Source organism: Rattus norvegicus, chromosome 9, assembly GCF_021556685.1.
Source record: "Rattus norvegicus strain SHRSP/BbbUtx chromosome 9, alternate assembly SHRSP_T2T, whole genome shotgun sequence".
NCBI lineage: Eukaryota > Metazoa > Chordata > Mammalia > Rodentia > Muridae > Rattus > Rattus norvegicus.
In genome coordinates, this window is record NC_141542.1 from 66,839,356 (window position 1) to 66,862,951 (window position 23,596).

At 34.6% G+C, this 23,596-nt stretch overlaps 1 protein-coding gene across 3 annotated transcripts in view; it reads left to right on the plus strand.

The window, feature by feature from the left end:
- LOC148003728 (uncharacterized) overlaps positions 1–23,596 on the plus strand; it is a 204,748-nt gene that overhangs the window by 21,398 nt on the left and 159,754 nt on the right. The window contains exon 2 of one of the 3 annotated variants that reach the window (XM_087568159.1): positions 2,088–2,686. The exons of the other annotated variants lie outside the window; for them this stretch is intronic. Coding sequence (XP_087424285.1) covers positions 2,088–2,148 — 61 coding nt within the window. The 3' untranslated portion in view covers positions 2,149–2,686. Of the gene's footprint in view, positions 1–2,087; positions 2,687–23,596 lie in introns of those variants that run through there. 3 annotated transcript variants of the gene reach the window in all.

Consider the following 23,596-nt stretch of genomic DNA (forward strand, 5'->3'; position numbering starts at 1 on the left):
TATATAGTACAATCTTATAAAAATAGGCATGATTGCAAAAATGTGTATACTTCCTATAGAGTTCTGAATATAAATTATGTTTTATAAGCACATTCTACTCTATTTAATGGTCTTTATTAATATATCAGGTTTAGCATCAATCTGCAGATAGACATGTAGAATATTTTATCAAAATTTCTTTGCATAGGAGAGTAACTTATTTATATTATATTATTTATTTATTACTTCATTATTCTTAGTTCTATTATTTCATTATTATTTCAATATTAATATACCATTATTTTGTTAATGTTTGTTGGGTTTTTTATGTCTTATAAAGTGCCACATATTGTTACAAATATTTCTTGACATTGTTACTTTTCAATGCTACATTTATGTCATATTTCTCATTTTAGTGTCTATCACCGGAATGCAAAAATAAAATGTTTTCATAATGACAGGACATTGCAACACTGGATGTAGGAGGGAACTAATCATTGCTTTTAGGGCTTTATTTGCACTGCCATGAGTTTACCACCTGAGCTAGTTCCACTTTACAAGTGATGCATCCCTTTTGTACAATGCTTACTGGAATAAGTGGCAGAGGTTACATTGTTCTGAACCAATCATATCAATTAATATTCCATAGATCTTGGATTCTCTGTGTTATTAGCCATACATAGCAAATTATAAATTTTCCCAAGTTTCCAACTTTGATTTATTAAGAATTCAGTAGTCTATCACTTTTTTGCATCTATGAATATCATCATATGGTGGCTCCCAATTGAAGATATGAGAATATATTCCCACAAACAAAATGGTAACAAAAAGGATTTCTATACCTACAGATTATTATTTATTACAAACTTGCATTACACATTAAATTTATAAATAACACATATTTAATATTCTTAAGTATATCCTCAGTCATCCTAAGAATTGTGCAGTTTGTAGCAACTTCATTACTTAAAGAGGGTTGACCAGGTTACTTTGCATATTGTTGTGATAAGATAAATTGACAAGAAGAAATTAGGAAAGGGAGAGTTTATTTAGCTCATGGTTTATGGGTGACAGTACACGGGAGGTCTTTCCATCTTCTGAGATCTTCAATTTCTTTTATCCAAGAATTGAAGAAAGATCTTGTCGTACAGATCTTTACTTGCTTGGTTAGTATCACACCTATTTTATATTATTTGTGACTATTGTGAAGGGTGTCATTTCCCTAATTTCTTTCTGTGACTGTTTATCCTTTGAGTAGAGGAAGGCTTCTGATTTGCTTGAGTTAATTTTATATCCAGACACTTTGCTGAAGTTGTTTATCAGCTGTAGGAGCTCTCAGGTGGAAATTTTGGGGTCATTTCACTATACTATCATATCATCTCCAAATAGTGATATTTTGACTTTTTACTTTCCAATTTATATCCCTTTGACCTATTTTTGTTGTCTAATTGCTCTGGCTAGGTCTTCAAGTACTATATCGAATAGGTAGTGAAAGAGTGGGCAGCCTTGTCTAGTCCCTGATTTTGTGTGATTGCTTCAAGTTTCTCTCCATTTAGTTTGAAGTTGGCCTCTGTTTTCTGTATATTGCTTATACTATGTTTAGGTATGGGCCTTGAATTTCTGATCTTTCCAGGACTTTTAAATTGAAGGGGTGTTGAATTTTGTCAAATGCATTCTCAGCATCTAATGAGATGATCATGTGTTGTTTTTTTTTTGAGTTTGTTTACTTAGTGGTTTATGTAGATGTATTTCAATATATTTAATGATCTCTGCATCCCTGGGATGAAGCCTACTTGAGCATGATGGATGATTGTTTTGATGTGTTTTTGGACTCAGTGAGAATTTTATTGAATATTTTTGCGTCAATATTGACAAATTGGTCTCAAGTTTTCTTTCTTTGTTGGGTCTTTAATTTGTTTAGTTATAAGCATAATTATGGCTTCCTAGAAGGAAGTCGTGTTCCTTCTGTTTCTATTTTGTGGAATAGTTTGAACAGTATTGGCAATAGGTCTTCCATGAAGTTCTAATAGAATTCTGAATTAAATTTATGTGCTTCTCTAGGCTTTTTATGGTTGTGAGACTTTTAATAACTACTTTCACTTCTTTAGGAGTTATGGGACTGTCCAGAAGAATCCTGTTCCAGACTTCTCCTGGTTTTGTGTGTCCTGAGCTTCCAGGAAGGTCACTGAGAGCAGAAGAGTTGGTCTTACCTCTCCTCTCAGGTGTGTCAGCATTCCTGGTGACTAGGTTTCAGCTCTGGGCACAGGCAGAAACCAGAAGGGTTCTGCTCCTGATTGCTCCTAGGTTCCTGAATCCAGAGGACACTAGGCAGATTCTTCTTGGGCCAGGAATGTGAGCAGAAGTGGTAGTCTCCTCTGAGCTCTCGGGATTGTTCACAATTCTGCGAGTCCAGTTTTCTCCCCAACGGGATTTGTGTACAGAAAGCTATGGAACTGGTTCAGCTCTGGCTCAGGCAGAAACTGGAAGCAGCATTAACATTTTTTAATAATTTTGTGTCACATTATTAAAAGCTTCTTTGTATTTATACATGAAGCAAATTAAATCATGTTCATATTATTTTCAACACAGTAATATCAGACATGAAAACATTCAACAAAAATTTCTTCCTTTTTTACTTTTAGGAATACTTGTGTGTAATATATTTTCATATATTGTAAGGATGCTTTATTGACTAATGTTTTTGGTCATTGGTGAAGACAGATTCAACTAAAATTCTATACTCAAAATGTGCTTCTGTTGGCTCAGTTGAGTGTTTGTAATTGATTCCTCACTTACAGAGTGCAACATAAGCCAGAAACTTATTTTCAGTTTAAATATGTGGTTTGTGGATAAATTTAAGCAGATGTCCTGTGCAAAATTTGCACACCAGATTTTATGTTTACTTTTACTATGTCCTGTATCTACTTCAGAATATCTACCCTCATTTTACAGCCCTACTATAAAGACTATTGACTGTTCTCAGATAAGAGGCATTGAATCTGTGATTTGTTTCACCCTTTCTCTTTTCACCTATTTAAATACTGTCTAACCATTTGTATTTAGTTTTCTTTTATCATTCCACATTGTCTTCCTGTGGTTTATCACTCTATTTTTCTAAAAATGTAAGTTTTTTCACAGAGAAATTATTTTTATAGAATCTATGTCATGACTATATGAATTTTGTATGTATTTTGAATGAATTCTTTCCATATGGTACTTTGTAAACCTTATTCAATTAAGAAAAGGATTGAATGACCACACCAATTTACTCCAGATATATTTTATCATTCAGAATTTTTTCTCAATTACATATTATCTAGAAAAGGAAGTCATTTAAAATGATGAGGTTTCTTCTTCTGTTATATGTTCATTAAATTTAACCTAAGATTTGAATTTGCCTGTCTTCTTGCTTTCTTCCACCATCTGTTAATCTTAGCTTCCCAATTTCCTACTAAGTTATTACTTCCTCCCAGTTCAAATTAACAATTATTTTTGTTAAAGGGTTAACCAAATTCTATTTCAGAGATTTATAATTCAGGGGTTTCAAACTTAACATTTTGAATGTCTGTACTTATTCATGTTTCAATTTATTCATTAAGGTTAACACAAACTGTAATTTGTCATTTTAGTTAGTGTTTATGAAGACACTGATGGATAGAATCTAATTATCTCTTTCATTGTGATTAAGTCACCATTGTTAGTGCAAATGCATTCAGAAATGAAGCATGTAAATATAATTAATATCATTACATTCTTCAAACTAGCTACAAGAAACAGTGGAGGTTTTTTTTGCATTCCACATAAAATTTTTTAAGTAAGTTATTTTTGATATTTTCTGTTACGGAGTCAACCACTATTCTTTTAGTTTACTTTAACTATTCATTATAAATGGTTTCTCGCTCTTCTTCAAAGAAATGCCAAGAAACATTTTTTTATATTTTTTTGGCATGGATTTATACATTATGTAACATGTTTTCCTTTGTCAGCTTTCAACCTCATTCTGATTATACATCTAAAACGAAATCACCTTGTATTATTCTTGTATAGTATTGAAATCATTGAAATGTTGGCAGTTAATTTATGATTTTAATGCTTGAAGGAAATGAATTGTAAATGGTGTGAGACATTAGAATGTTAACACACTCGAATTTCACCTTTGCAATTATACACATACACAAACAGACACTCAAATGGGGAAAAGTGTGTGTATACACGGAGAAAGATGTAGAAAGACTTCTGAGAGTCAGCAATTTGATGAGTGCACTGGAAGTTTACCATATCAAACAGAAGTGAGCATCGACTAGTTGTGATGAACTTGTCCATCTTTTTAACAAAATCAGTAGGAATGAACTTTTTGATGTATGTAATTTTCAGTGGCTAAACTTTGTTCTCATTTGCTGAGGAACTATTGCTTTAAAAAATGGTTATTTGCCATGTGTCTCAAGTGATAATTTTTAGGATACATGGTATGAAAGCATTAATACTTCCTGAATAGATTGAATCAAGGGTGGTAGGAATTATTCTCAAGGTCTTATACATTCTCCAACACTTTTTACCTGTGAGATACAATTTAAGACCCATGTCTGTTGACATTTATTGAAACCTGAGACTAAACATAAGGCAGTAAACAAAGTGTATTTCCTTTCTTGTCACTGAAGGTGCCTCAGACTAGGAACAAAAAAAGAGATTTTATTTTCATCTGCAGGCACAAGTGAGGACTTCCTCTGGATCAGGCAAAGGTAGCAGCAGGTGCCTCTGTATAAGAAATTTTTAGTGAGTTAATGGGGAAATCTGTGTTAGGACTGGACATGTCAGTCAAATTAAAAATTTTGATTGCTGGACTTAGGTATTTTGATAGCTGTACTTGACAATCAGCCTCCCAAGTGTATCAAAATATGAAAGTGGTCAAAGAGGAAGGGGCCTAGCTTTATCAATGGAATCATGGGAAGGGCAAGACTTTCTGGAATCAATTTTGCCTCTCTGGTCAGCTGCAACCCTTCAGTCACTGACATAGGCTATTATGATTTTAAAGAACTATATTTTAAAAGTTAATAGACCATTAACTTACAAGTTGACCTGTGGAATGTATTTGATGTTTGAAAGACAAGGGCAACTGGAGATATTTTATGTATGTTTTGGAAAGAGAAAATAGAAAAAGACAAAGAAAAGATGTAGGGAGAAAGTATAAAAGGCATAGATACCGACACAAATACTTACACAGACATACATCTGACACAAACACATGCATATACCATATAAAAACACTATATATATATATATATATGCAGAGTGAGAGAAAGCAAGACACACACACAGAAAGAGAGAGAGAGAGAGAGAGAGAGAGAGAGAGAGAGAGAGAGAGAGAACAGAGGAGACCAGTGTAGAGAGTTATGTAAGATCCCAGAATTATAGTAAATAATGTAAAAACATCTGTATATAGAATATTATATAAGCATCTGTATGTAGAATATTCTAAGCATCTGTATGTAGAATATTCTACATACAGAAATTTAAAAATTCTATTCTTAAATACAACTTCTGAAAATAATAAATGACTATTTCCATCAACCTAAAGGTTAAATGAAACCTTGTATATTTCTGTGAGATTAAAAGAAAAAATCTTGGTGACTTTAGTTTGTCAAGAATGACAATTTCGATATTACATATTCAACAGAAAGTATGAGAAAAGATTCAATTTCCTGAACTGCATTAAAATTAATGGGCCAGCTCTTTGATACACAATGTCAAGATAATGTAAGGTAAGTCAGGAAAGTACTTGCATAAAAACAAAATTAACAATAAAGTAACAATTTATTCATAGAAATAAGCTAAAGACTGAAAAAATGTTTACCGAAGAAAACATATAAACCACCACAAAAGGAAAGTTTATATAATATACTACTATAAAAACTGTGAATTGTTGTCTAAATAGCTGGTAGAATGACCAGATTTCAGGATAGACTTATCCTAAACACAGGATGATCGGATCCCAGATGACTCTTGGTTTCAGGTAAAAATAAAAATTGTTCAGCTACTTTTGAAAAATGTTGACAATATAAACATATTTTGAAATAGAAATTCATGCCCACACATCTTGGAATTTACATAAAGAAACTGACTTAAAGAAACAAAATGGACTGTTCAGCTTGGAATATTTTCACTGTAGCTTTTCTTTCACTGATTTAAGCAATTGAGATCTCATATTACTTGATCGAATTTCAATGTGTTTGTCAAAAGTTAGATTTAAGGATCTTGTTTCATTCTTATGATGTTTATTTCCAGTGTTTCAAACACCATCGTTTGAAGAGGTAGTCTCTTCTCAGATCTGTGCTTTTAACAACCTTGTAAAATTAATTCGCAACAGTTATTTCCTCTTTATATCTTCTGTAATTTTCTTGTCCTATAAAGACCTTAAATATAATATTAAATACTAATGGGAAGGAAGTTAAAGACATTTTTCTTCCTTCCTGCTTTTAAAGGGAAATGCACTCAGTTGTTGCCCACTCAGTGTTTCTTTGCCCAAGTGTGATGGAAGGATCTTTAAGATGTTGTTTGATAGTTAAAAGGCTCTTGAGGTTTCTATTGAAATGGTCATTTGACTTCTGTTCTTACATTTCTTTCTTTGTTATACTACATTTCTTTATTTGTGTATATTCTATCAGAGTTTTTATATCTGTTAATGTGTTCAGTGTGCATATAAGTAGATTATTATTATTTTTTGTTTTCTTAGTGTTTATTGTTGTCATTGTTTTATATATGTATATATATATATATATATATATATATATATATATATCTGGCTTCACTGTCAGAATAAGAAAGCTTCATAAGATAGGTTTGGTAAATTTACTGTATTTTCTCTGTTATTAAATTATTTAAAGAGTATTGGATTCATTATTAAAGGTCTGATGACTTTGTCACTGAATATTAAAAGTCCAAGTATATTTTATTTTTGTCAGTTATTGCAAATTTAATTATACTGCTGATTATAGATTTCTAAATTTTGTTTATATACTTTTGATAAATTTTAGTATATCTTGTGTTTTCACTTCATGGTAGCAATTTTGTTACACATCTGATTTTTATATCAATATAAACAATGTAAAAGCACTGAATGCTTCTATAACATTGCCACTGTGTGAGAACCTCTCTCTGTCCACATCATGTTTCCATATATCCAAATACCCACCCAAAACATTCCTATGGGTGTGTGTGTGTCTGTGCACACACACAAGCACAAGCACACACATGAGTGCTTTACTGAACTTTATTTAACTTTACTGTTGTTCTTTCTACTTTTATTTATTTGTTTATTAATTAATTTATTTATTTATTTATATTGAGATTTAATTTCCTCTCTAATCCATATTACCTCAAAGTTTTAATAACCCTTTTTGTGCATTCCAAGTGTTGTGAGCCTAATGCTTTATAAGAATATATTTTCTATGTAAAATTAAATTAATACTCATTAGAATATGAACTAATATAAGATAAAAATAATTTCAGTGACCACATTTTTTTGTCATGAAATACTATAATTAATGAAATATGTCATATTGGCATCTATTTTAATAACCTTGATTAACTATTTCTTTGTAAAACTTCTTAAACACAATGATGGGCACTTTTTAAGTAAAGATCCTTTTTTTTCTACATGTTCTCAACAACTCCATAATCACTAAAATTTTATAAATCCTTTTTATTATGCACTTATTTAAAATCATTCCATTACTGATATGTGTTTAAGGAGCTAATGTCTATAATAACTACCTACACTGAAAAACCAAATTGTTTGCCTTTATCAATACAGTTTATGCCACTATGTATTTGATATACATATGCGATGTATGCACTACAGTCGTAGAGGTCTGATAGTTATATCGACACATGTGATTATTTTATAAGTATCTTACAAATATTTATATAAAATTTATAATATCAAAATGGCATCATGCATTTACTCATATTAAACAACAGAGGAACTCTTTATGGAAAAAAGTTTATGACACCTTTCTAATTTTTGAACATTAAAAGAGTATATGGTCATTATGACCTTTCATTGTACTTCAAACACAGTGAGGAGACATTTCTTTATACCCCTTATCACATAAGGCATTCTCCTAACATATTCAGTTTTTTTTGGTTAATTTTTATCAATTTTATTTTAAACATTATTATTTTGAGGATTTTGTAAAAGCATATTATGCTACACCTTTCTCACTTCTTTGTCTCCTCCCTCCAACTTCTCCAGGACCAATCCTTTCCATCTCCAATACCTTGCTCTACTGATGAGTATCAAATTATCATATGGTAATAGCACCATTTTATTTTATATTTATAATCTTATGAAAATTTCACTGTAACCTCTGTTTTCTGATGAGTAAAGCTGGAATGAATAATTAACAGTCTTTCTTTTGACATGTAATGTTCATGTAACTTTGCAAATAGTGAAGAGTAATATTCTTCTAAAGGTTATAAATGTATTTTAACTACATGTGATTTAATTTGTATTCTACAAAATAATATGTTATTATGGGTAATTTAAAATCGTATGCCATAAAATCAAGCTACCTAAAGGTTGAAAAAAATGATGTCATGAAGAAATTAACTTTTTCTGTTACATCTCAGGTAGGAACTGGCCGACGAGGTATCCATTGGTATCTTTTATTTTCACTACCCATTGCAACCACATAGTGCTGACATGCACCAGCACATACTGGGATTAAATGTTTGTACTGAGGGACACATGCCTCTTTTTTTCTTTTAAATTTTTTATCTTTATTAATTGAGTATTTCTTTTTTTTGAAGGGTACTTTTTTTTTATTAACTTGAGTATTTCTTATATACATTTCGAGTGTTATTCCCTTTCCCGGTATCCGGGCAAACATCCCGCAATTGAGTATTTCTTATTTACATTTCGATTGTAATTCCCCTTCCCAGTTTCCTGAACAACATCCCCCAAATTCATCCCCCTACTCTTCAATACAGATGTTCCCCTCCCCACCCTCCCCCCATTACCGCACTCCCCCCAACAATCATGTTCACTGGGGTTTCAGTCTTGGCAGAACCAAGGGCTTCGCCTTCCACTGGTGCTCTTACTAGGCTATTCATTGCTACCTATGAGGTTGGAGCCCATGGTAGGTCCATGTATAGTCTTTGGCTAGTGGCTTAGTTCCTGGAAGCTCTTGTTGCTTGGCATTATTGTTCATATGGGGTCTCAACCCCTTCAAGCTCTTGTAGTCCTTTCTCTGATTCCTTCAAAGGGGGTCCCGTTCTCAGTTCAGTGATTTGCTGATGGCATTCCCCTATGTATTTGCTGTATTCTGGCTGTGTCTCTCAGGAGCGATCTACATCCGGCTCCTGTGGGTTTGCACTTCTTTGCTTCATCCATCTTGTCTAATTGGGTGGCTGTATATGTATGGGCCACATGTGGGGCAGGCTCTGAATGGGTGTTCCTTCAGTCTCTGTTTTAATCTTTGCCTCTCCCTTCCCTGCCAAGGGTATTCTTTTTCCTCATTTAAAGAAGGAGTGAAGCATTCACATTTTGATCATCCGTCTTGAGTTTCGTTTGTTCTAGGGATCTAGGGTAATTCAAGCATTTGGGCTAATAGCCACTTATCAATGAGTGCATACCATGTATGTCTTTCTGTGATTGGGTTAGCTCACTCAGGATGATATTTTCCAGTTCCAACCATTTGCCTACGAATTTCATAAACTCGTTGTTTTTGATAGCTGAGTAATATTCCATTGTGTAGATGTACCACATTTTCTGTATCCATTCCTCTGTTGAAGGGCATCTGGGTTCTTTCCACTTTCTGGCTATTATAAATAAGGCTGCGATGAACATAGTGGAGCACGTGTCTCTTTTATATGTTGAGGCATCTTTTGGGTATATGCCCAAGAGAGGTATAGCTGGATCCTCAGGCAGTTCAATGTCCAATTTTCTGAGGAACCTCCAGACTGATTTCCAGAATGGTTTTACCAGTCTGCAATCCCACCAACAATGGAGGAGTGTTCCTCTTTCTCCACATCCTCGCCAGCATCTGCTGTCACCTGAGTTTTTGATCTTAGCCAATCGCACTGGTGTGAGGTGAAATCTCAGGGTTGTTTTGATTTGCATTTCCCTTATGACTAAAGATGTTGAACATTTCTTTAGGTGTTTCTCAGCCATTCGGCATTCCTCAGCTGTGAATTATTTGTTTAGCTCTGAACCCCATTTTTTAATAGGGTTATTTGTTTCCCTGCGGTCTAACTTCTTGAGTTCTTTGTATATTTTGGATATAAGGCCTCTATCTGTTGTAGGATTGGTAAAGATCTTTTCCCAATCCGTTGGTTGCCGTTTTGTCCTAACCACCTTGTCCTTTGCCTTACAGAAGCTTTGTAGTTTTATGAGATCCCATTTGTCGATTCTTGATCTTAGAGCGTAAGCCATTGGTGTTTTGTTTAGGAAATTTTTTCCAGTGCCCATGTGTTCCAGATGCTTCCCTAGTTTTTCTTCTATTAGTTTGAGTGTTTCTGGTTTGATGTGGAGGTCCTTGATCCACTTGGACTTAAGCTTTGTACAGGGTGATAAGCATGGATCGATCTGCATTCTTCTACATGTTGCCCTCCAGTTGAAGCAGCACCATTTGCTGAAAATGCTATCTTTTTTCCATTTGATGGTTTTGGCTCCTTTGTCAAAATTCAAGTGACCATCGGTGTGGGTTCATTTCTGGGTCTTCACTTCTATTCCCCTGGTCTATCTGTCTGTCTCTGTACCATATCATGCAGTTTTTTATCACTATTGCTCTGTAATACTGCTTGAGTACAGGGATAGAGATCCCCCCCAAGAAGGTCTTTTATTGTTGAGGATAGTTTTAGCTTTCCTGGGTTTTTGTTATTCAAGATGAATTTTCAAATAGTTCTGTCTAATATTTAAAGAATTGGATTGGTATTTTGATGGGGATTGCATTGAATCTGTAAATTGCTTTTAGTAAAATGGCCATTTTTACTATATTAATCCTGCCAACCCATGAGCACGGCAGATCTTTCCATCTTCTGAGGTCTTCTTCAATTTCTTTCTTCAGAGGCTTCAAGGTCTTATTGTACAGATCTTTTACTTGCTTGGGTAAAGTCACACCAAAGTATTTTATATTATTTGGGTCTATTATGGAGGGTGTCGTTTTCCTAGTTTCTTTCTCGGCTTGTTTCTCTTTTGTGTATGGGAAGGCTACTGATTTATTTGAGTTAATTTTATACCCAGCCACTTTGCTGAAGGTGTTTATCAGCTTTAGTAGTTCTCTGGTGGAACTTTTGGGATCACTTGAATATGCTATCATATCATATGCAAATAGTTATATTTTGACTTCTTTTCCGATATGTATCACCTTGATCTCCTTTGTTGTCTGATTGCTCTGGCTAGAACTTCAAGAACTATATTGAATAAGTAGGGAGAGAGTGGGCAGCCTTGTCTAGTCCCTGATTTTAGTGGGATTCCTTCAAGTTTAATGTTAGTGACGGGTTTGCTGTATATGGCTTATACTATGTTTAGGTATGGGCCTTGAATACCTATTCTTTCCAGAACTTTTATCATGAAGGGGTGTTGAATTTTGTCAAATGCTTTCTCAGCATCTAATGAAATGATCATGTGGATTTGGTCTTTCAGTTTGTTTATATAATGGATCACGTTGATGGTTTTCCGTATATTAAACCATCCCTGCATGCCTGGGATGAAGCCTACTTGATCATAGTGGATGATTCTTTTGATGTGCTCTTGGATTCGGTTTGCCAGAATTTTATTGAGTATTTTTGCATCGATATTCATAAGAGAAATTTGTCTGAAGTTCTTTTTCTTTGTTGGGTCTTTGTGTGGTTTAGGTATAAGAGTAGTTGTGGCTTCATAGATGGAATTCAGTAGTGTTCCATCTGTTTCAATTTTGTGGAATAGTTTGGATAATATTGGTATGAGGTCTTCTATGAAGGTCTGATAGAATTCTGCACTAAACCCATCTGGACCTTGGCTCTTTTTGGTTGGGAGACCTTAAATCACTGCTTCTCTTTCATTAGGAGTTATGGGGTTGTTAAAATGGTTTATCTGTTCCTGGTTTAACTTCGGTGCCTGGTATCTATACAGGAAATTGTCCATTTCCTGCAGATTTTCAAGTTTTGTTGTATATAGGCTTTTTAGTAGGATCTGGTGATTTTTTGAATTTCATCTGATTCTGTAGTTATGTCTCCCTTTTAATTTCTTTTTTTTTTTTTATTAACTTGAGTATTTCTTATATACATTTCGAGTGTTATTCCCTTTCCCGGTTTCCGGGCAAACATCCCCCTCCCCATTCCCCTCCCCTTACTTATGGGTGTTCCCCTCCCAACCCTACCCCCATTGCCGCCCTCACCCCATACTCTAGTTCACTGGGGGTCCAGTCTTAGCAGGACCCAGGGCTTCCCCTTCCACTGGTGCTCTTACTAGGATATTCATTGCTACCTATGGGGTCAGAGTCCAGGGTCAGTCCATGTATAGTCTTTAGGTAGTGGCTTAGTCCCTGGAGGCTCTGGTTGCTTGACATTGTTGTATATATGGCTCTCGAGCCCCTTCAAGCTCTTCCAGTTCTTTCTCTGAATCCTTCAACGGGGGACCTATTCTCAGTTCAGTGGTTTGCTGCTGGCATTCGCCTCTGTATTTGCTGTATTCTGGCTGTGTCTCTCAGGAGCGATCTACATCTGGCTCCTGTCGGTCTGCACTTCTTTGCTTCATCCATCTTGTCTAATTGGGTGGCTGTATATATATGGGCCACATGTGGGACAGGCTCTGAATGGGTGTTCCTTCAGTCTCTGTTTTAATCTTTGCCTCTCCCTTCCCTGCCAAGGGTATTCTTTTTCCTCATTTAAAGAAGAAGTGAAGCATTCACATTTTGATCATCCGTCTTGAGTTTCGTTTGCTCTAGGGATCTAGGGTAATTCAAGCATTTGGGCTAATAGCCACTTATCAATGAGTGCATACCATGTATGTCATTTTGTGATTGGGTTAGCTCACTCAGGATGATATTTTCCAGTTCCAACCATTTGCCTACGAATTTCATAAACTCGTTGTTTTTGATAGCTGAGTAATATTCCATTGTGTAGATGTACCACATTTTCTGTATCCATTCCTCTGTTGAAGGGCATCTGGGTTCTTTCCACTTTCTGGCTATTATAAATAAGGCTGCGATGAACATAGTGGAGCACGTGTCTCTTTTGTATGTTGAGGCATCTTTTGGGTATATGCCCAAGAGAGGTATAGCTGGATCCTCAGGCAGTTCAATGTCCAATTTTCTGAGGAACCTCCAGACTGATTTCCAGAATGGTTGTACCAGTCTGCAATCCCACCAACAATGGAGGAGTGTTCCTCTTTCTCCACATCCTCGCCAACATCTGCTGTCACCTGAGTTTTTGATCTTAGCCATTCTCACTGATATGAGGTGAAATCTCAGGGTTGTTTTGATTTGCATTTCCCTTATGACTAAAGATGTTGAACATTTCTTTAGGTGTTTCTCAGCCATTCGGCATTCCTCAGCTGTGAATTCTTTGTTTAGCTCTGAACCCCATTTTTAATAGGGTTATTTGTTTCCCTGCTGTCTAACTTCTTGAGTTCTTTGTGTATTTTGGATATAAGGCCTCTATCTGTTGTAGGATTGGTAAAGATCTTTTCCCAATCTGTTGGTTGCCGTTTTGTCCTAACCACAGTGTCCTTTGCCTTACAGAAGCTTTGCAGTTTTATGAGATTCCATTTGTCGATTCTTGATCTTAGAGCGTAAGCCATTGGTGTTTTGTTCAGGAAATTTATTCCAGTGCCCATGTGTTCCAGATGCTTCCCTAGTTTATCTTCTATTAGTTTGAGTGTGTCTGGTTTGATGTGGAGGTCCTTGATCCACTTCGACTTAAGCTTTGTACAGGGTGATAAACATGGATCGATCTGCATTCTTCTACATGTTGACCTCCAGTTGAACCAGCACCATTTGCTGAAAATGCTATCTTTTTTCCATTGGATGGTTTTGGCTCCTTTGTCAAAAATCAAGTGACCATAGGTGTGTGGGTTCATTTCTGGATCTTCAATTCTATTCCATTGGTCTATCTGTCTGTCTCTGTACCAATACCATGCAGTTTTTATCACTATTGCTCTGTAATACTGCTTGAGTTCAGGGATAGTGATTCCCCCTGAAGTCCTTTTATTGTTGAGGATAGCTTTAGCTATCCAGGGTTTTTTGTTATTCCAGATGAATTTGCAAATTGTTCTGTCTAACTCTTTGAAGAATTGGATTGGTATTTTGATGGGGATTGCATTGAATCTGTAGATTGCTTTTGGTAAAATGGCCATTTTTACTATATTAATCCTGCCAATCCATGAGCATGGGAGATCTTTCCATCTTCTGAGGTCTTCTTCAATTTCTTTCCTCAGTGTCTTGAAGTTCTTATTGTACAGATCTTTTACTTGCTTGGTTAAAGTCACACCGAGGTACTTTATATTATTTGGGTCTATTATGAAGGGTGTCGTTTCCCTAATTTCTTTCTCGGCTTGTTTCTCTTTTGTATAGAGGAAGGCAACTGATTTATTTGAGTTAATTTTATACCCAGCCACTTTGCTGATTTTGATTATCAGCTTTAGTAGTTCTCTGGTGGAACTTTTGGGATCACTTGAATATACTATCATATCATCTGCAAATAGTGATATTTTGACCTCTTCTTTTCCGATATGTGTCCCCTTGATCTCCTTTTGTTGTCTGATTGCTCTGGCTAGAACTTCAAGAACTATATTGAATAAGTAGGGAGAGAGTGGGCAGCCTTGTCTAGTCCCTGATTTTAGTGGGATTGCTTCAAGTTTCTCTCCATTTAGTTTAATGTTAGCAACTGGTTTGCTGTATATGGCTTTTACTATGTTTAGGTATGGGCCTTGAATTCCTATTCTTTCCAGGACTTTTATCATGAAGGGGTGTTGAATTTTGTCAAATGCTTTCTCAGCATCTAACGAAATGATCATGTGGTTCTGTTCTTTCAGTTTGTTTATATAATGGATCACGTTGATGGTTTTCCGTATATTAAACCATCCCTGCATGCCTGGGATGAAGCCTACTTGATCATGGTGGATGATTGTTTTGATGTGCTCTTGAATTCGGTTTGCCAGAATTTTGTTGAGTATTTTTGCGTCGATATTCATAAGGGAAATTGGTCTGAAGTTCTCTTTCTTTGTTGTGTCTTTGTGTGGTTTAGGTATAAGAGTAATTGTGGCTTCTTAGAAGGTATTCGGTAGTGATCCATCTGTTTCAATTTTGTGGAATAGTTTGGATAGTATTGTTATGGGGTCTTCTATAAAGGTTTGATAGAATTCTGCACTAAACCCGTCTGGATCTGGGCTCTTTTTGGTTGGGAGACCTTTAATGACTGCTTCTATTTCCTTAGGCGTTATGGGGTTGTTTTCTGGTTTATCTGTTCCTGATTTAACTTCGATACCTGGTATCTGTCTAGGAAATTGTCTATTTCCTGAAGATTCAAGTTTTGTTGAATATAGGTTTTTATAGTAAGATCTGATGATTTTTTGAATTTCCTCTGAATCTGTAGTTATGTCTCCCTTTTCATTTCTGATTTTGTTAATTTGGATGCACTCTCTGTGCCCTCTCGTTAGTCTGGCTAAGGGTTTATCTATCTTGTTGATTTTCTCAAAGAACCAACTTTTGGTTCTGTTGATTCTTTCTATGGTTTTTTTGTTTCTACTTGGTTGATTTCAGCTCTGTGTTTGATTATTTCTTGCCTTCTACTCCTCCTGGGTGTATTTGCTTCTTTTGTTCTAGAGCTTTTAGGTGTGCTGTCAAGCTGGTGACATATGTTCTTTCCTGTTTCTTTCTGCAGGCACTCAGAGCTATGAGTTTTCTTCTTAGCACAGCTTTCATTGTGTCCCATAAGTTTGGGTATGTTGTACCTTCACTTTCATTAAATTCTAAGAAGTCTTTAATTTCTTTCTTTATTTCTTCCTTGACCAGGTTATCATTGAGTAGAGAATTGTTCAACTTCCATGTATATTTGGGCGTTCTTTTCTTATTGTTGTTGAAGACTGGCTTTAGCCCGTGGTGGTCTGATAGGATGCATGGGATTATTCCTATCTTTCTGTATCTGTTGAGGCCTGTTTTATGACCAATTATATGGTCAATTTTGGAGAAAGTACCATTAGGTTGTGAGAAGAATGTATATCCTTTTGCTTTAGGATAGAATGTTCTATAAATATCTGTTAAGTCCTTTTGGTTCATAACTTCTCTTAGTCTGTCTATGTCTCTGTTTAATTTCTGTGTTCATGATCTTTCCATTGATGAGAGTGGGGTGTTGAAATCTCCTACTAATATTGTGTGAGGTGCAATGTGTGCTTTGAGCTTTAGTAAGGTTACTTTTATGTATGTAGGTGCCCTTGTATTTGGAGCATAGATATTTAGGATTGAGAGTCATCTTGGTGGATTTTTCCGTTGATGAATATGAAGTGTCCTTCCTTATCTTTTTTGATGACTTTTCGTTGAAAATTGATTTTATTTGATAGTAGAATGGTTCCTCCAGTTTGTTTCTTTAGACCATTTGCCTGAAAAGTTGTTTTCCAGCCTTTTACTCTGAGGTTGTTAGTGTCTGTCTTTGTCCTGAGGTGTGTTTCCTGTGGGCAGCAGAATGCAGGGTTCATTGCGTATCCAGTTTGTTAATCTATGTCTTTTTATTGGAGAGTTGAGACCATTGATGTTGAGAGATATTAAGGAATAGTGATTATTGCTTCCTGTTATATTCATATTTGGATGTGAGGTTATGTTTGTGTGCTTTTCTTTCTTTGTTTTGTTGCCAAGAAGATTAGTTTCTTGCTTTTTCTAGGGTCTAGCTTGCCTCCTTATGTTGGGCTTTACCATTTATTATTCTTTTCAGCGCTGGATTTGTAGAAAGATATTGTGTAAATTTAATTTTGTCATGGAATATCTTGGTTTCTTAACTTAACATAAATAGCATGAAACTCTTTATCTGGTAAGGCAAAACAACTTTATAATAGTCTTTCCAGTTTTTGTGTCTCATCATGACATTTTACAATAAGATTTCTGATTAATGTATTATTTTTGTTTCATATAGCTCAGGAATGTCTTGAAGATTTTATATAGCTGGTAATGTCCTCAAATTGTATTGGTCTCTTTGTTTCTATTTTGTTGATTTCAGTCCTTAGTTTGACCATTTCCTGCCTTCTTCTCCTCTTGGCTAAGTTTGCTTCTTTTTGTCCTAGAGCTTTCAGGTGTGATGTTAAGTTGCTAGCGTAAGTTATCTCAAGTTTCTTTACAAGGGCACTAGTGCTATGAATTTTCCTCTTAGCAACTGCATACATTGTGTACCATAAATTTTGTATGATATGTCAAAATTTTCATTAAATCCAAGGAAGTCTTTAATTTCTTTTTCAATTTCATCCCTGACCAAATTTTCCTTGAGGAGAATGTTGTACGGTTTCCACCTGTATGTTTGCTTTATGTTGTTTTTGCTCCTATTTAAGAACAGACTTAGGTAATAGTGGTCTGACAGGATGCAGGAATTACTTCAACCTTCATATATCATACTAGGGGTGTTCTGTGACCAATGCTATGGTTGATTTTGGAGAAGGTACCATGAGTTGCTGAGAATAACATGAATTCTTTTGTTTTAGTGTGAAATGTTCTGTAGATATATGTTAAATCCATGTGGTTCATAATCTTTATGAGTTTCACTGTGTCTCTGTTTTGATTCTGTTTCAATGACCTGTCTATTGGTGAGAGTGGGGTGTTGAAGTCTCCCAATATTATTTTGAGGAGTTTAATATGTGTTTTGAGCTTTAGTAAAGTTTCTTTTATGAATGTGGGTGCCCTTGCATGGGTGTTCAGAATTGAGACTTTCTCTTGGTGGATTTTCCCTTTGATGAATATGAAGTATCCTTCCTCATCACACTTGATAACTTTTGAATGAATGTTTATTTTATTGGATATTATAATGGCAACTTCAGCTTGTTTCTTGGGACCATTTGCTTGGAAGAACTTTGTATGCAACAACATGCTGGATCTTGTTCGTGTGTCCAGTCTGTTAAGTTATGTCTTTTTATAGCTGAGATTAGTCCAGTAATATTGAGGGATATTAAAGCTAGATGACTGTTGGTTCCTGTTATATTTGTTTTTTGTAGGTGGTTTTATGTGCTAATGGTTCTCCTCTTTTGGCTTTTTTTGAGATGCTTAATTTCTTGTCTTTTCTTTGGTGTAGGTACCTTCCTTGTGTTGGAGTTTTCCTTCTAGGATCCTCTGTAGGGCTGCATTGGTAGATGGATACTGTTTAATTTGGGTTTGTCAAGGAATATTTTGGTTTCTATGTTTACTGAGAGTTTGAGTATAGTAGTCTGGGCTGGCATTTGTGTTCTCTTATAGTCTGCAGTAATTAAATTTAGAAAGGAGTAACTTTTCTAAAATTAATGTTTTAGGTAATTCTTTTTTATCATTTTTATTTTGTAGCAAGTATATCCAAGGCCTTGTTCCTATTACCAAATTATATTACTGAAAATTACATGCTCCAAGAAATATTTTACCTGGCAAAAATCAAAAGATAAAATTTGACAAACATATCAGCTTACTGTTTTCTTACATCCTGGTTTTAAAATCAGTATTTTATTGATAAATGTAAATATAAAGACACATAAAATGCAAAGTTAAATGATGATTTCTGCAAGGTATATATTTACAAAATAAAGTGAAGGGAAGTCTCATTACTTTGGGGAAAAGAACAAGACTGAGTGACCTCTGGATATGAGCTATACCTCAGTGTGTGAAAAGCCTTTCTTTGTCTCCTTGATGGTGAAAATACTTAATCATAATGAATAATGGGGAGAAAGAATCAATTTATATTTCTGAAACAGATCTATGAATGTATTAGGTAAGACTTAACAGGGCAGGCAGTTGTGGATTGAATGCAGGAGAATGGAGTTTCTAATGTATTCTTGACTGAAGTAATATCACACATGTTGTTTGTCAGGGTAGATTGACTCTGAATGTGTGATGTAAATTTCTACGCCCAATCAGATTAGTAACTTATACCTCTCCATGTCCTTGTATGTATCAGGAGGTGATAATGTATCTTACTGGATGGTTTGAAGTATATGGCTGAGTACATATGAAACAGTATTATTCCCAAAGCATAGTAGGTACCTTTCTTCTATCCCATTTCCTATTTGCTGTGTCTTTAGTGCCATCACTGCCATAGCAGACATTACTCTGATAGACTTTCTTTTGACCATTTATTTTACCTAACTGGAAAGATCATCTAAATTATTCTCATTTCCCTTAGTTCCAACAGACTGAATTTGCTGGGTCAAAAGTAGAGTGTTTAAGAAATAGATTAGTGAGTTATTTCATATCATGTGCAGATATGAAAGAGTTTTCATACCATTTGGACATGTATTTACTAATATATTTCAGTCTTTCAGATACCTTAATAAGGACACACCCTATTAGAGATAGGATGTTGCTACATGCTGGTAAACAAGACAAAATTAAGGAGTTTTATTATAATGTATGATTTTCAATTGTGACATATTTTCCTTACTGTTTACCATTACATGAACCTAATTGTAAAGAACTATTTTTCTTATATTTGAAAAGGATTAAGTCTATCAATTTTACTTTAAAACAATTTTCATTATACTCTTTTTATTCTCTTATTCTATATCTATTTTTCTGTAACTGTAACTATATATATATGCATGTATATGTATGTATTTGAATTGTCTTCAACTCAAATTAAGGATAGTGTTCATATTATTATTTTTAAATAGCTATACCTTTCATTTTACTATTTCATATGTATGTATTATGTTTTATATCTTAAAAAGTAAGATTTTAATCATGACCTTGCTTTTTTCTCAAAGTAGACTTCTAAGCCACTCTCATTTTTAATACATTTTCATTATTTTTATAATTTGTCCTTTCTACTAAAATAATTATTACTTTCCCTCTTTTAAATTGGTGATAAGTAAAAATTCAAATAGGCACTTAAAAAGTATGTCCCTTGGTTGCATTAAAGAGCCCTACTTCCTTTTGAAAATACTGTTTTTAGTAAATGTCTTAGCTAGGTACTACATAGGGTATCATGTCAAACAGGTTGCTCCAAAGTAAATTTTCTAATCATACTACTGCTGTGTCTTAAAATTTCTGTGAATTCTTATCTCAAATATGAATGTAGCAAATAGTGTGGAAATGTATTGTTTTTGTTCCTTATGAATTTCTTTCTACCTCCTTTGATAGTTTTCTCTTCATATTTTCAACAGTTCCTTCTTATTTTATCTAAGACTGCTCAAACTTCATTTGCATGTTATGCTTTTTGGCTAAACACATGTCTGTTGGCTTATGAAGAACTGCTACTTAACAAAATTATACATATCCATGGGATTGAATAATCAGAGTGTTGGTCCCTTTAAAAAAGATGTCCTTTTGCTACCAGCAATTCATTGCTTGTAATTATTCTTCTCTGGGCCAGGCCAGTTGATTTCTTCCTCAAGTATGATGGCACATAAGAATATGTTGTCAGTTTTCAAGGCTAGTTTAGGTACTGAAGTTTTTGAGATTTAATTGGTACAACTTTTTGCATGTGTAGAAGAGATTATTTCACAACAGACATCCTGGACCTCTGGCCCTTTTAGTTGTTCCCTTATGGCTTCAGAATGCTCACTGAACATTCGAGATAAAGATTGAGTTGTAGATCAGCCACATTCCTTTATTCTGTAAAATTTTGACCAGTAGTAGGTTTCTATAACAATGTCTGTCTGTTTATAAACTATTCAAACAAGAAATATATATGGTAAATTATGCAGAATGAATAGCAAAAGTACAGAAAATGACTTTAAATAGAAATGTGGTATAAAATAATTATCAATATTGTTAATTAACTATGTCAAGGAAAAATTTTAAGATGAGTGACTAAAAGACTATTATATAGAAAATGTTATGATCATGATTAGTATGTAGTTTAAGCCTGGATATAACATATCACTAATAAAAAATTGTCAAGAGAGAATTTAATTTGCTCATATATGATAGGAACAATCATATTTTTCTCAAAGCAAAGAATAACAACAAAAATGTCTATATGTTTTTCAATAAACCGAAATTAAATGGGTAGATGGCAGTAGGAAGAGTCTTTGCACTCTGTTAGACAATTATTCTTCTACAGCCATACAACGGGCTACTTATAAAACATTCAAATCAAATCACTTCAGGCAAATGCTTGTAACAGATTAACTAGTTCATGATATAATCAAGCCTTAGAATAATATTATAAATGCCAAACAAGAGTTTGAAACAGCAACATTAAAACACTTTGCCAGCTAAATCCATTAGTGCAGAGAAAAATCCTTCAGGCAATGTTAGGTCAGTGATTATAACAATTTTTTTTCTCATTAGCTTATAACTACATGACCTCTTTTATGAAATTACACTTCAGAATTTATATACACAAAATCTTGCTTATGGAATCATTTTATTTCTTTCATTCAAAAATGTAGATATAATTTAATAAAAGTAGTTACTCTGTAGGATTCTATTTTGAAATGCTGACCAATTGGCTTTTATACTTGGAATTTTTTTAAGATAGTAATGTTCATTACAATAAAAAATTAGAGTCAAATGGACTATATTTTAGGTTATGGTGATAGCAATGAGCATGTTATATTTAGAACATTCAAATTGATACAAAATTGCACAGTTAATAACTTAAAATTATAGAGACTGATAATGGAACCATAGAGTAACAAGAAATCCTCTAATATTAATATTTGAATATTCCCAAAGAATGAAAATTAATAAAACAAATCATTTTAATTCTTCTAATATTAGTGTAAGCCTGATATTTAGAGGAAAGAAATATTAAAATTACTCTAAATCATATTAATTTTTATCTATAGGAAACCTAAACTAAGTTTTTAATTCAAGAGTTTATAAATCAGTTTCATTTGACTCAAACTAAATTTAAAAAATGTATAAACACAAGCAAAAGGATCTCCACATCAAACCAGATACACTCAAACTAATAGAAGAAAAAGTGGGGAAGCATCACGAACACATGGGCACCAGAGAAAATTTCCTGAACAAAACACCAATGGCTTATGCTCTAAGATCAATAATCAACAAATGAGACCTCATAAAAGTGCAAAGCTTCTGTAAGGCAAAGGACACTGTTATTAGGACAAAACAACAACCAACTGATTGGGAAAAGATCTTTACCAATCCTACAACTGTCAGAGGGCTTATATCCAAAATATACAAAGAACTCAAGAAGTTAGACCTCAGGGAGACAAATAACCCTATTAAAAGATAGGATTCACTGAACTGGGAACAGGACCCCCGTTGAAGGAATCAGAGAAAGAACTGGAAAGCTTGAAGGGGCTCAAGACCCCATATGAACAACAATGCCAAGCAACCAGAGCTTCCAGGGACTAAGCCACTACCTAAAGACTATACATGGACTGACCCTGGACTCTGATCTCATAGGTAGCATTGAATATCCTAGTAAGATCTCCAGTGTAAGGGGAAACCCCCAGTGAACGTGATTGTTGGGGGGAGGGTGTCGTGGGGGGAGGATGGGGAGGGGAACACCCATAAAGAAGGGGAGGGGGAGGGGTTAGGGGGATGTTAGCCTGGAAACCGGGAAAGGGAATAACACTCGAAATGTAAATAAGAAATACTCAAGTTAATAAAAAGAAAAAAAGAATATGGGCTGCTTATGGTCCACTAACAAAGAAAAACAAACAAACAAACAAACAAAAAAGATGGGGTTCATAGCTAAACAAGGAATTCACAGCTGAGGAATGCAGAATGGCTGAGAAACACCTAAAGAAATATTCAACATCTTTAGACATAAGGGAAATGCAAATCAAAACAACCCTGAGATTTCACCTCATATCAGTGAGAATGGCTAAGATCAAAAACTCACGGGACAACAAATGCTGGCTAGGATGTGGAGAAAGAGGAACATTCCTCCATTGTTGGTGGGATTGCAGACTGGTACAACCATTCTGGAAATCAGTCTGGAGGTTTCTCAGAAAATTGGACATTGAACTACCTGAGGACCCAGCTATACCTTTCTTGGGCATATACCCAAAAGATGTCCCAACATATAACAAAGACACATGCTCCACTATGTTCATAGCAGCCTTATTTATAATAGCCAGAAGGTGGAAAGAATCCAGATGCCCTTCAACAGAGGAATGGATACAGAAAATGTGGTACATCTACACAATTGAATATTACTCAGCTATCAGAAACAATGACTTTATAAAATTCATAGGCAAATGGATGGAACTGGAAAATATTATCCTGGTGAGGTAACCCAATCACAGAAAAACACACATGGTATACACTCATTGATAAGTGGCTATTAGCTCAAATGGTTGAATTACCCTAGATGCACAGAACACGTGAAACGCAAGCAGGATGACCAAATTGTGAACGCTTCACTCCTTCTTTTTTTTTTTTTTTCATTTTTTTTATTAACTTGAGTATTTCTTATATACATTTCGAGTGTTATTCCCTTTCCCGGTTTCCGGGCAAACGTCCCCCTCCCCCCTCCCCTTCCTTATGGGTGTTCCCCT